We start from the raw sequence: 12739 nt of genomic DNA, 5'->3' as shown, positions 1-12739 counted from the left end.
GGGCAACACCACCACCTCCCGGCCGCCTGCCCGGACCCTGTCGCAGCCCAGCCCGTCCCCGCGGCTGCCATCCGGGAGGGACGGGGCTGAGCTCAGCCTCCCGCCTGCCACCGGGAGCTTGGAGCGAGGAGGAGGAAGGACGGACAAAAGGTGAAACGAAGGAAGGAGCGATATGCATTTAAATGCGAATGTGGTCTGAAAACATTGGCAGAATGTTTGTAATACCGGGAAGGGTTTGTTTTCATTGCAGTCAGTGTTGATTTGCYATAAAGTCCAGGTGGTGCGCTCCGGGCTCTGTGGTCGGTGCCCGAACGTTCTAAAGTAGGTTTCCAGCAGATGTGGTGGCCCCCGTACCCAGCGGTGGCTGTCACTCGGGACGGACCTGTCGCCGCGGGACTCGGGCGCCACCGGCGCTGTCCGTGCTCGCGCAGCGCCCTCTGGCGGAGCCCCCGCGACATTGGAGCGTCAGCCTGAGCGGCGACTGCGGGACCGACACCGAGCCTTGAGACCCCCAGTGAGATGTACCTGCTTTTACTTTTTTTTTTTTTTTTATTTTTTTTAATTTTACTATTTTTGGGAAGTGGGTTTTTTTTTTGTTTGGTTGTTTTTTTTTTGCCTAGAGTGTTTAAATTTTCCTTGTTTCTGCATTTTTTTTTTTTTTTTGCCTAGAGTGTTTAAATTTTCCTTGTTTCTGCAGTCACTTGTGAAACTATTCTCTGAAAATATTTTAAGATTTCTCAGCCCAAACTTCTGATGCGTGAAAATACTTAACCAAGACTTTACAGAACACAGTGTTGCTAGCTAAAGAAAAAGCTTTTGCTTTACATAGAGAGATTTTGAATTTTACCTGTTCATGAACTAAAAACAGCATGAATGTGTTTTGCTGCATTACAAGGCTGCTCTGTGCAAATCTGCCCAGGCAAACTCTGCCTGCTGAGAAGTGCKGTAAGGTCCGAGGTTGTTCCCGCCACACTCACCAGGCTAACATTCACGTCTAAATTCAGAGTGCACAGAGTGGCTGATGTGCCATGGGGTACATTTCTAGGAAGCCAAACCAGACTAGGTTTGTCAAGAGTCTGTAGGGATGGTCAAGAACTTCACCTCACACTTGTGACTTTTCCAGAAAGAAGGGAGTGAAGCTGCTGGGTCTCAGACAGGGACACTGTTGGATGGAAGTAGGAAAGCAGCAGCACTGTCAGGTTTGTCCCACTGCAGTCAGGTGTTTCACCACGAAGCTCTGTAAAACAAAAGATCTGCTCTGAACAAGGCTGATCCTCASTGCACAGTGAATGGCTTTGTGAAGGCAGTGCTTTGTGCTTGGGTAGCACCAAATACACAGCCTTGCTCATCCCACTTTCAGAACCTGTTGCTCTCAGAAATCATTGCTKCTTTGAGGCAGCCCATCAGATTTTCCAAGTCCGAACCCATAGTTACATTGAAAAGAGTTAAATAAAATGTTGGTCTTCAAATTCTTGGACAGAAAAAGAAAAGGAGAATATTTTACTAGATTCCCTCTATCTTAGAATGAAAACAAAAATGCTTTCTAAAATTCATAGATATTTTGCAGTTCTAATATAAATTGTGTTTTATTATTAGGTTCAGTTATTTAAACTGAATGGTAGTAGTTCAGTACTTTCASCTTTTCAAAATGCTTCTTACTTTCTGAGGTTATGTGGTAAGATAAACTTGATTAAACTGGATTTACCAGACAGGAAATTTTTTAATTTTAAAATACAGGTATTTAAGAGATTATGGTCATTGTTTTTACTGCTTCTATCATGCACATCCTTGTGAAATCAAGCAAATATAAGAAAGAACTAATATTTTGAACTTGTTAATTATGGCTGAGAGGTTTTTCCTTGTTGGTTATTTCAGTGTCATCATTAAATTGTTCTGCACTTTCAAAAGTCCTGCTCTTATGTATCTCTGCCCAAATTTGAAATGYAGGACCAAGCTGTTGCCAGCAAAGTCAACTCTTCCTTGCCAGTGTAAGTCCCCTTAACACATGGCTCAAGACCCCCTGTTTAAAATACGGCCTCTAGTGTTAGTGCCAGTACTGTCTCTTTGTTTTGCCTGGCACTAGGTAAATTATCAGCACTTGCTACAGAGCTGTAATTCATTTGGCATTACTCTTGACTAAAAGAAATTAAATGTGCAGCCTTTAATCCTGCTGCAGAATTGTCCCTGGTTGACTGCTGCACCACTACAGAACTCCACTGAGGCCAACTGCACTCCAGGGCAGCCAGCCTTATACATGATTGAAAGATCTAGCAGGAAAAGAGGGGGGAAAGCTGTMCAATATTGATTATTTTATTTTAAGAACAATGAACTCCTGGAGGGAAGAGAGTTACAGACATTGGCTCATTTAATTTTCCAGGTAATGTGACTGTTACTGCATCACTGCAAACATTGTGTGTATTCTCAAATGTTCCTGAAGAATATGAGGGAGAAAAAGGTAGCAATGTGTGGTGGAAGTTGCTTTCTTAGAGATTTTGATGATGGTAACTCCCTTTCTCTGTAATAGAGATCACAAATGATCATGTTGCTGCAGTAAACACAGAAGTGTGTGATCCTGGGAGAAATCTCTARTAACCAGAGCTCTGTAGGTGAAAAAATTGACTTTTGCAAACAGAATTACTGCAGAAATTCATAGGAATCTGGTATTGGTGAGTACTACAATGAGACATCACTTAGTAAATAAGTTTGCCGAAGTCATTAAAATGCTGCAGCTTTCAGAGCCCTCTACTGTCTTGCACCACTSGGTGACATTTACACCTTTGCAGGGAAACTGTTACAACACTGGTGAGGGAAAGGAGGACCTTGATGTAACAACCTTTGAAACTCAGTTTGTGAATGGGGACGTGGTGTGAAGTGACCTGATAGTCRCATGCTGAAGTACAGCAGTCGCCTTCTATGTTTTATCAATTTTCTTGTTTCCTGGAAAAGAAAATTAGCCATTAAAATATTAGTATGTGATTGAAATGACAGAAACATTGCCTTTGATTGAAAGGCTGTGCACATGAATTGAATAGAAGTAAAAATGTTTCATCTCTAACAAGATCTGACGCAGGAATCTTCAAAAGCCCTGATTCCAGCAGTGCTGAGAGTTGCTTCCTTTGCTGTTTTGTTGCCAAATCATTTTGACAACGTGAGGAGCAGCACTGAAACACTACTATATGGCAGAGAKCCAAATTGCTAAGCTATATGAACCACTTCAGTAGTCTGAGTAATGCAAAGACAGAGCACCCTGAAAAGCAGCTGCAAATTTATTATCATTTGTGGGTGTAAAGGTGCATCTCAACACATCTTCAGTTCTTAGCAACTGTAAAAGGTGGTGATTTCAGATGCTACTACAAAATGCTGTTACTAGTGTTGCAGGGAGGCTGGGAGTGCAAGGTACCRTTTTCCTGCCACTTGTTTAGCTCTGTAAGGGCTCTCGAGGCAATGTGCTCATCTTCTCTGGGTGTTATAGGAGGYATGGGTTTGAACAACAGCAAGGGTGGATTCTTTCTGTTTTGCAACTACCTCCCATACTTGTAGTACCAGCAGTTTGATCTGAGTTGTATTTGAGGAGAGAATAAGATCTGGGCACAGGTCCCACAGTGTATCTCTAATTTAGGCCAAACTCTGGCCAAGTGAAGCACCAGCAGTGGGGATTGCACTGGGGTTATGGTGTGTGCTGGGTTCTGGAAGGTGTGCATTTGGATTTCTCAGCATTTGTTTTGATTCCTGTCCCTAGGTAGCACAGACATGATGGCAGATGAGGTTTTCCAGGTCAGGAAAATGTTTAGCACAAGTGAATCAGTGGCTGCCCCTGTGGTCAGGCCACAGCTTGGCCCCTCTGAGAGCAAAGGGCAGTGTGAGTCCAAGGCACTGAGTTCAGGTGTGAGGGGTGGCCGATGTGACACAGCYCTGTCCAAGTGCAGTGAGGACAATGCTGAGGCTGATGCAGCACCCRCACGTGTATGAGCTGGGCAGGTCAGATGGAAACAAAACCTTTTGCTGGTATCGCTTTTTTCCAGCTGAGGACCTGGTTTAAGCTGTCTTGCAGACCTCTTTCCCTGGGATTAACTGTGCATCCATTGAGACGTTTGCTATCTCAGTCTCACTAACACCGCTGTAGAGTGGTCATTTGGAATCCAGGGCTCAGTCATTTGGAATCCAGGGCTCAGTCATTTGGAATCCAGGGCTCAATCATTTGGAATCCAGGGCTCTTGGTTGGTGGATCCTTCTGCTCCTCAGCACGGCTGCTGTTTCTGGGTGTGGGTGGGAGGGAATGGCAGGCCGGGAGCGTGTCCTCAGGGATGTCTGCTGCCRCTTGCTTTCATGCCTTCTAAAGCTACCTGAGCTATTTTTAGACTTGCAAGGAAAGAAGTCTGGCTGTGCTATCTCTGAGATCTTAAGACCTAATTTATCATTGTTACCTGGGTAAATTAGCCCACACAGAGCTCTTCACCTTCATGTTGTTTATTGATTCCTGCCTAGTGAAAATCTCCCTCTGCAGGTCTGCACTGTGGAGGGCAGTGTGCTTTGGTAGCCTGGCCAATATGATGATAAGGCAAAAGTCCCTCTGAATAGCACAATAGAAGAACGGGGTATTAACAATGTTGGAAGTCCACAGGAATTTGGATTTTGCAATTCTAAATCTCCATCTTCCAAATTTTGTATTCCACCTTCCCACTAAGCCTCCTTCTTATTTCACACAAAGTACTATGTTTTCAATTTTCTTTTATTACAAAAAAAAGTAAATTGTAAATTCAAGCTCTCAGAAGTAACAATGAACAAAAAGACTCCTTAGAAACTTTGGCTGCTTTGATCAAAAAGGGGTAACGCTCCTGCTGCTAATGGTTGTTAATAATTCACAAACAAGATTTAAAGTGAGTATAACATAAAGGAAAACTGCTATTGCTAGAATCTCCGAGCTGTTGTAGCTTTGATGATGCTCCTTAAGCTGTTGTAGCTTTGCTGATGCTCCTTGCTGACACTGAGTGGTGCAATTACCACATGCTGATGAAGGAGAGCTGCAATTACCACGTTTTCTGAGTCAACTGCTGAGATATTTTTTAGTTGGCATTGGTATTTATTTATGTGCTCATTGTAGGTAAATTTTATAAAGAGCTTCCCCAATATTTGAAACAGTATACTAAAGGGAGACCTAGATATTTCTCTTTTTTATTTTTTTTTCCTACCATAAAAATTGTTGCTTTGTGTTAAATCCCTACTGTGTGCAGTAGTCTGTACTTCCAACTTAGCTGAAATCACGGTGGGAGTCAGTGGGGGTCTCGGAGAAAAATTGTAGCGGAGTGCTGGAGGCCTTGAGAAATTTTGTAGGAAATCGTTTTGCCCTTTGTCATGGAGGATGTTAATTTGTTTATTTTTTCAAGCCCAGTGGTAAAAGTGGGGATAATTAACCTTTCCATCCTAGATTTACCAAGGACTCAGAACTGTTTGGGAAAGGACCAGAGATGTTATTTTCATTTAGCAGTGTGATTGCCATGATTGGCAGCATAAAAAGCAGCTTAAGTGTCTGCTCATACACCCATGCATGTATTCTTGTGTCATTTCAACTGCTTGTGATTTTTTCTTTCTCTTGCTTTTCTGATAGAAATATTTAAAGATTGCTCTGGGTTCAGGAGCAGATTGTTTGGAAAATTCRGTGCTACAATGGGTTCGTCTCTTTTCAAGAATGAAATGACAGGAAGGGGGACATATTTTTACCTTTTCATCAAAAGGCTGGCTAGACCATGACTTTGGGGTGGTTGACAAAGAGGCATGTGGCTTGTTTGCCCATGGAGTGTGTAGGTGAGGTCTGGGAAGGAGCTGAACAGTTCACATTTTTCGTGGAAAAAAAACAATAAAATAAAAAGACCCTACCCCAACCATATCATTTGGTAATGTTTCAGAAATACTCTTGTGTTTTTTATTTGTATACGTGTATGTRTGTGTGTGTGTGCRGGTGYAGGCCTTGTCAGGGCCATGTTTTGTGGATGACACAGAGGGTCCAGGGCTCCTGGCTCCTTTGCTCACAACCAGAAGTGCAGACTCCACTCCAGGCAGCAGATCTTCACAAATAGCTGGAGGAGAATTGTCCTGTCTGCCTTTGCCATTTCACACAGCCTGTGAAAGACAGGAAARTCTGATTATAGATGGCTCCATGTTTTCTGGAAGAGGTAGAACATAGGTTGAGTAGATAAGGTATCAAATACCGTGGTGGTGACTCACCTCACCAACTGCATCTTGCTGATGGCCTCACACCTTGTGACTTTTTTTATCTTTCAATGTCTGACCACTCATTTGTCATGTTGACAGGCAATGGCCAGCAGAGAACACTAGCTACTGTTATGGGGTCACTGAGGCTCGAGAGAAAATGTAGAAAATAGCAGTAAATAAAAACCTGCTATTCTCTTTCTAAACACATAGGTGGATAAATGGTCATTGTGAATATGTTTGCACCTAAAAATGCAGCTATTCTGTTGGTATTAATCAACTTCAGCTTCAAAGAAGAAGCCTAAGGCAAAAAAGATATGTTTCATTATAGATGAGGAGGAAATAGGTGTTCACAGAGTGTTGGCTATCCTTGAACTGAGYGTTCTGACTCAGAGAAAATGCAGATCTATAGAGAGGAGCACAGAGAAGATGGAAGCCATTCTTCTACCTGGATTCAGTAACACTTCTATTATGAAAACATGCCCAAGTATTTGTTTTCAGAAGWTGTCAAATTCGCTGTTAGTGTATCATGGAAATATGTCAGAGTCAAGGGTTTTCCTGGGGTGTTCTCTGAAAGAGTTTGTGCAATGTGAAATCTGAGAAACAGTGAGAAAATATCATTTTGGGAAGGTGAGTTCTGTGAGGACCATCCACCAAGCTTAATCTAAAGGAGAGGGGAAGATGATGATTCCTGGAAAACTTACAGATAAAGGTATCTGTGTCCTGGTCTGGCAGAGGACAGTGTTGTAAAGGAATCACTCAAATCTTCAYTGTGTCTTATAAGGATAAATCTGAATTTTCTCATTTGAAGARGGGCATAAGTAGTATTTCTAGGTGGGCAAAAGTAGGTTGCACTGATAGAAACAGCCACAAGCAAATGCAAAGCTCATGTGTAAGGGTAACCCTTAAAATGAAAGGTGTTATGGGAAATGACAGTAAAGAGTTTTCATTATGATTGAATATTAATTAGTGATATGGCTATTAACGATGACAGTAATTAACAGAGGAAGGAAAGACTTGTCATTGTCCCAAGGGTGAGTAATCAGTCTTGGCAGGTGATAAATAATGGTTCAGCAAACTCAGCAGAAAGATAATCTGTCTGCCTCAGGACAACTGGAGAACAGCTATAACATCTTCCAGGCTCTTGGCAACATTCAGGAATGACTTCATTTTTTTAACAGAGACAAATTAAAATTCCTGATCTCAAGTGCTGCTTCTATTCTGGAGGGACTGATCACAGGAGTTTTGATTGAGTTAGTGCCTTCCGTTTACTTACCCCTTTGAACTTTTCCTACCCATTTAAACATTTCTTATGAGGGGTGAGAAAGACTGGGGAACCAGCTTTCAGCATTACTTGAATTTTTCATTGTAGTTTGATGGAAATTTAATAGATTCCTCAGCTGGGTATGTGATCATTCTTTGTAAAAACAGAGTTAATCCTGCCCTAAGTATTCCTATACATCCTGAAAGGGGTGTAAAGGAAGCACTTTACCTCCTGTGAGCAAAGCCATGCAATACTGTGAATGTTTGTCATGTATCAGCWCTCACGTCACTTGGCAATACAGTGCCTAAGAGATCACTGAAGCCTGTAACCAGAGACTAAACTCAGGGAAAACAGTGGATTTTTGTTGTTTGGGGGATGAACTGAAAAACTGAGAAAGATTCTGGTTTCACTTGAACCAAGACAGCATTTTGTGAGGTTTTGTTTCTAACAATTCAGAAGCACTCTGTTTGAATCTCCTTGAATTATCTTTCTAACCATAAATGTTTTGCTCTGTCTTTAAAATATTTTTATTTTGTGAAAGGTAAAAGGGAACATCCATGTTTATAAAATACAAAATTTTATTAACGAACTTGTCAAAACAACAGTTCCTGGCGCTGAACATATTCCCCATATGTTATTCAGCTAGCAGTGATCACTAGATGCRTTCTCATTTAGCACAGCGTTTTGGACCCCTTGTGCAAATTTTTCTGAATTAATTTATTTTTCACAAAAAAATGACATCAGGATGCATCTGTCAAGGTGGTTTCAGTGGGGAAAAGAAAGTGCTGGCACCATTGCCAGAGGCATTGGTTTGCTGTTCTGCAAGGTACTCCTTGCAGCYTTGGTGACCGCCGTGCAAAGAAGTTGATTTAAATTTGAAAAGTTGCCAAATGGTGAAATATAGGGAGAAACCACCTTAAGAGAACATAGGAAGAGTTGGATTGGTTTAATGAAATAGAAATGGGGAGACAAAGTGTCAGCCCTCTATAGAAACACTCAGGAGAAACTGTCACGGAGGAAGAATCATTATTTTCTTTCAATGACAATACAGTTATGATATAAAATGCATATAAATTGCACATTAACAAACTTAGGTTGTGAAGTTACTAGAAGAGTTCAATCTATTAAAAAAATAAGAATTCTGGAATAACTTTCCAAATAGGATAGCAGCAACTGAAATTGCTCCTAGGTGAAGTTGGGAGGTGTGGAGAATGACCGTGTTGCTGAGAGCACAWGATTGTGAGATTGGTCCTTTAGTATCCACTGATGCCTTCCAGGCAGGCTGAGACAATGCCAGGCTGCTGCTTGTTGGTCACATCTGTTTGCCCAGTATTTAAGTGAAATCAGATGCTCCCCTGCTCTTCAGGAGCTCTGCTGATTGCCTGCTGGGGGCAGGAAGGTTGTTTCACCTGCCTTGGGTGGGCAGTGAGGTCAGGTCCWTATTGCTGCCTGCTGCTGAAGCTTGACTGAAGAGGGTTTACTGATGCTCCTTGTGGTGTTGTGGGTCCGCTTCATTGTCAGGGGAGTGGGAGCTGCTGTCCCCTTCTGTGTGGGATAGAGCTCACATTTCTAATGGGAATTTTACCTGTATGGGAGAGTCAGATCTGCAAATAATTGCAGGGACATCAGACAGTAGCAGTGCCTGTTGTCTCTCTGTGTGGCACTTCATGACTCCAGGCCTTTATTGTGTTTAAGATTTGCTGAGGGCATGGGGATGCTCTGGGCCTGTGGAATGCAAAATGTTTTTCTGCAGCAACTGTCATGGTTATGCTGCTCCTTGAAGTCCCATCCATGTCTGAGCTCAGAAGTGCTCCACACAAATAAGATTCTCTGGGATTTGTTTAGTAATTCTGAACCAGGTTGGATGGGGCTTTAAGCAGCCTGGTCTAGGGGGTGGCATCCCTKCCTATGGCAGGGGAGTTGGAACTGGGTATATTTAGGGTGCCTTCCAGCCCAAACCATTCTATAATACTGTGACATGTTGCTGGGGCTATTAGCCTRCTGTATGTGAATGGAAATATTTCTCAGAAAATTGACTGCTGAGAAGGGCTTGGTGCTATGTCTGCATCCAGGCATGGCATTGTTAGGTTGTGCTGAATGCTATTCTGACTTCGTATGGACTTGCTAAATTGCCTCCAAGTGTCTTTGCTGATTGCCTTTGACTTTGGACAACTCCAGTTAGCTGACTTGTGCACACCATTGTGTTTAATTTTAACTTTCTGGCTATGTGATTTAACTAAATTGTGTTGCCGTGTCACGATGTATTTTRGTGACAGGCCTTAGTTTCTACTGAACAAGTTTTCCACTTCTGTGATTTCCATGCAAGCAACAGAGGTTGTATACATACAGAGGATCAGTCCCAGAGAATTTTATGTTCTTTACGAGATATCAGCTACTTTCATTATACTTGATGGGCGCTGAAGACCTAATGAACTTCCTGATGGACCTTAAAGCCTCACTCCTCCTGGACACCATCCAGTTTGTGTGATCACCAGCAGGTGACAGCTCAAAGGGGCTCAGTTACAGGTGCTTTGAATACTCCTGCCTTCTCTAAGACATTGCTTGCCTTTGTCATGAGTCTTCCKCTGTCTCTTTTTAACTGATGTTCCTGGTCTATATATTACAGGTGTGAGGTGCCAGTAAATGCTTCTTCATCTCCCTGCTGACTAGTGCTTGCAAAACATAACTCTGTGGTCTGATGTGAGAGAGAAGAAAATGGGACAGAACAGTTGAGAGAACATGGACCTAATAGAGTAATATCTGACTTAAAGCATATCAAGTCTCCTATTGCACAGAAAGCTTCATGGGACTTAATACCTGTCAGTGACCATGTAATTGCAGTGTGGCACAAGGAAAAGCATTCTAAAATGTCAGTCGAAATAAAAAGGAAAATGGAATAAAGTTCATTGTCAGTTCTATTGTATCTATCCCAATGTTATCTCTCTCTAGGGCTCTCAGACCCTGTGTCTCGGTGTTTAATGCTTACTTAAATTTTTGTTTGTTTGATTTTAAGGTTCTGATATTGTGCAGTGGCTCATGAAGAACCTCAGCATTGAGGATGCAGGTAAGGTGACCACAGCTGAGGAAAAATGTGCTCCATCTGTGTTGTGTGTGCCATTAGACAGTAAATGCTATATTGCTGCAGCATAAAATGCCAGGAAAAGAACGTGGTTCATTTAAGCTGTGGAGGGAGGAGGAGGAAAAGAGTTGAGTCAACATCTTAATTAAGTCTAATGCCTTATAGTGCAACACCCAAAAATACCATTACAGGAATTTTAGCCTGTGAAATTGTTGCTGCCTGTGGAAGACTGATTGATTTTAAGTTTTTTCCTAGACTTCAGAAAGGAGTAGGTGGGTGTGTGTGGTTAAGCAGGCAGATGCTGCAGCAGGTTTTCATGGTGCAAGGAAGGGTAGCCACCAGTGACAGGACATAGTGTCTGTGTCATTCTTGGCCAGGGCCATGGAATCTGGTGATGGTTTCTAATTTATCAATAAGAGTAAATAGATAAATCAGCAGATAGATAAATGAATAATCAGCCATAAAGAGTGATCAGTGCATAGGCACAGTCCAAATAGTTCACTCTTCAGAGAAACTAAAATCATTTTGGTACAGTTAAGACCTATTTAGAAGGGGAAGAAAAGATCTGCAGGTCCATACCTTTCTTTTCCTTTTCAGGAAAGGGAAAAAATCCAGAATCTCACCTGCCAGTTTTTCTGCTGACTTGCTGTCACCATGTAAAAGCAGATAGAGGCAGTGTTGAATCATCCAACAGGACATCCCTACACCCACCTCCCTTCTCATGAGTCCTGTCAGAGCCCAAATCTGCATTTCAGCTGCAGACAACACCTTTATTATCTATCTGGACATGCATGAGCAGATGATTTTTCAACTCTGAGAAAGCTGATGCAGCTTTTGACAGCTTGTATTGCTTGAAAATCTGTGCACGTGTGCCTCTGCACTGGGGAGGTTGCCTGGGCAGCACTAGGATATGCAACTCCCTTTGCAACATTTTCTCCAACAAGTGGCAGTGCTACAGTGTGAGGATGTGTCTTCATGAATAAATATCCTGCTAATGAWCTGGTGTTGCAGGTGCTTGTTGGATTTGGTAGAGGGAAGTGAGGCTCCCTGGTGGAACAGGCTGCTTGTCAGCTGTCACCACTGGTGGATAACATGCTTTGAAATGAGTTTCATACTCTGGAGCTGAASTGATGTGTGACATTTTGTAAACAAAAACTAGCGGGTTAAACGTTTGAGCAGTGCTTCATCTGCATTGTAAGGGTGATTCCTGCACTCCTTCTTTGCATGGTTTCGTTGAATGTAGAAGGGATGTAGTGTGGGCTCTGAGAGTCATGTGGGCACAGATTTCACATGAGTCATCACCAGCAGAGCTGCTATTGAGAGCAGAGAAACGTGCAGTGCATGTCTTGTTGACACCTCCCTGCTGTTTTTTCTTTCACAGGGGAAGCAATACACTTGGGAAGTCTTATTGCTGCACAGGGTTATGTCTTTCCAATCTCAGACCATGTCCTTACCCTGAAAGATGATGGGACATTCTATCGTTTTCAGGTTGGTGAGCCCCCCRACTCCCTTGTGGCCCCTTCTACTTTCCCTGCAGTAACACTGCTGAAATCACTCTTCTTCCCTAAGCAGCCTTTAGAGCTATGAAACCAGGAATTGAGGCTGTCTTGGTGAAGGCCCTAGGAAATTATGAAGCCCCTTCAAAAACATTTGCTTTAGAATTCCAGATTACTCTCATCTACCTTCTGGCTTACAGATTTTTATRTAAATGAATGGGTATATCCTGTGAYTATTTTTGATATGTGAATTCGAGGTTGTTTTATTCAGATTTGAACTAAACCAGGAGAAAGAAAATGTCTTTCAAGTCCTAACTCTGATGCAGAATTAAGTAGCCATTCTCCTGTGCAAAATGGACCAGGGCAAACTTAGGAGTTGGACATTCAAACTTTGGCACAGCAGAAAATTCAAATTTTTATCATTTCTTGCTTACAGATTTCTGTGGGAGAGGGCAAAYATAAGGCTTTGGCTCTTCTACAAAGCATGTGTAACCTTGAGAGTCASCTAAACTGGGATGTCCCTGTCCCTCAGTGTTCCTGTGCCACCAGATGTGCTGAATTTTTAAAAGCCCCCTCTGCTYGAGTTCCATGCCCTGTCCAAAAACTGCCACTGTCAACTTTGTAGATAATTGAGTGCTTGTGCAGCAACAACTCCTTCTGAACTGATTGTATAACTTTAGAATAAGCAGTAAG

General features: G+C 42.4%; 1 protein-coding gene across 1 annotated transcript in view; it reads left to right on the top strand.

Annotated features, from left to right (window-relative positions):
* The window catches only part of RGS6 (regulator of G protein signaling 6), a 245064-nt gene that overhangs the window by 159315 nt on the left and 73010 nt on the right, over positions 1–12739 (top strand). The window contains exons 4-5 of the mRNA XM_057366715.1: positions 10485–10535; positions 11932–12038. Of these exons, the coding sequence (XP_057222698.1) occupies positions 10485–10535; positions 11932–12038 (158 nt within the window). The remainder of the gene's footprint in view (positions 1–10484; positions 10536–11931; positions 12039–12739) is intronic.

This window comes from Malurus melanocephalus, unplaced genomic scaffold, assembly GCF_030028575.1.
Source record: "Malurus melanocephalus ecotype Western Australia unplaced genomic scaffold, MMel_1.1 scaffold_2, whole genome shotgun sequence".
Lineage (NCBI taxonomy): Eukaryota > Metazoa > Chordata > Aves > Passeriformes > Maluridae > Malurus > Malurus melanocephalus.
Note: the sequence above shows the minus strand (reverse complement) of the source record. Positions and strands in the feature narration are given on the sequence as shown.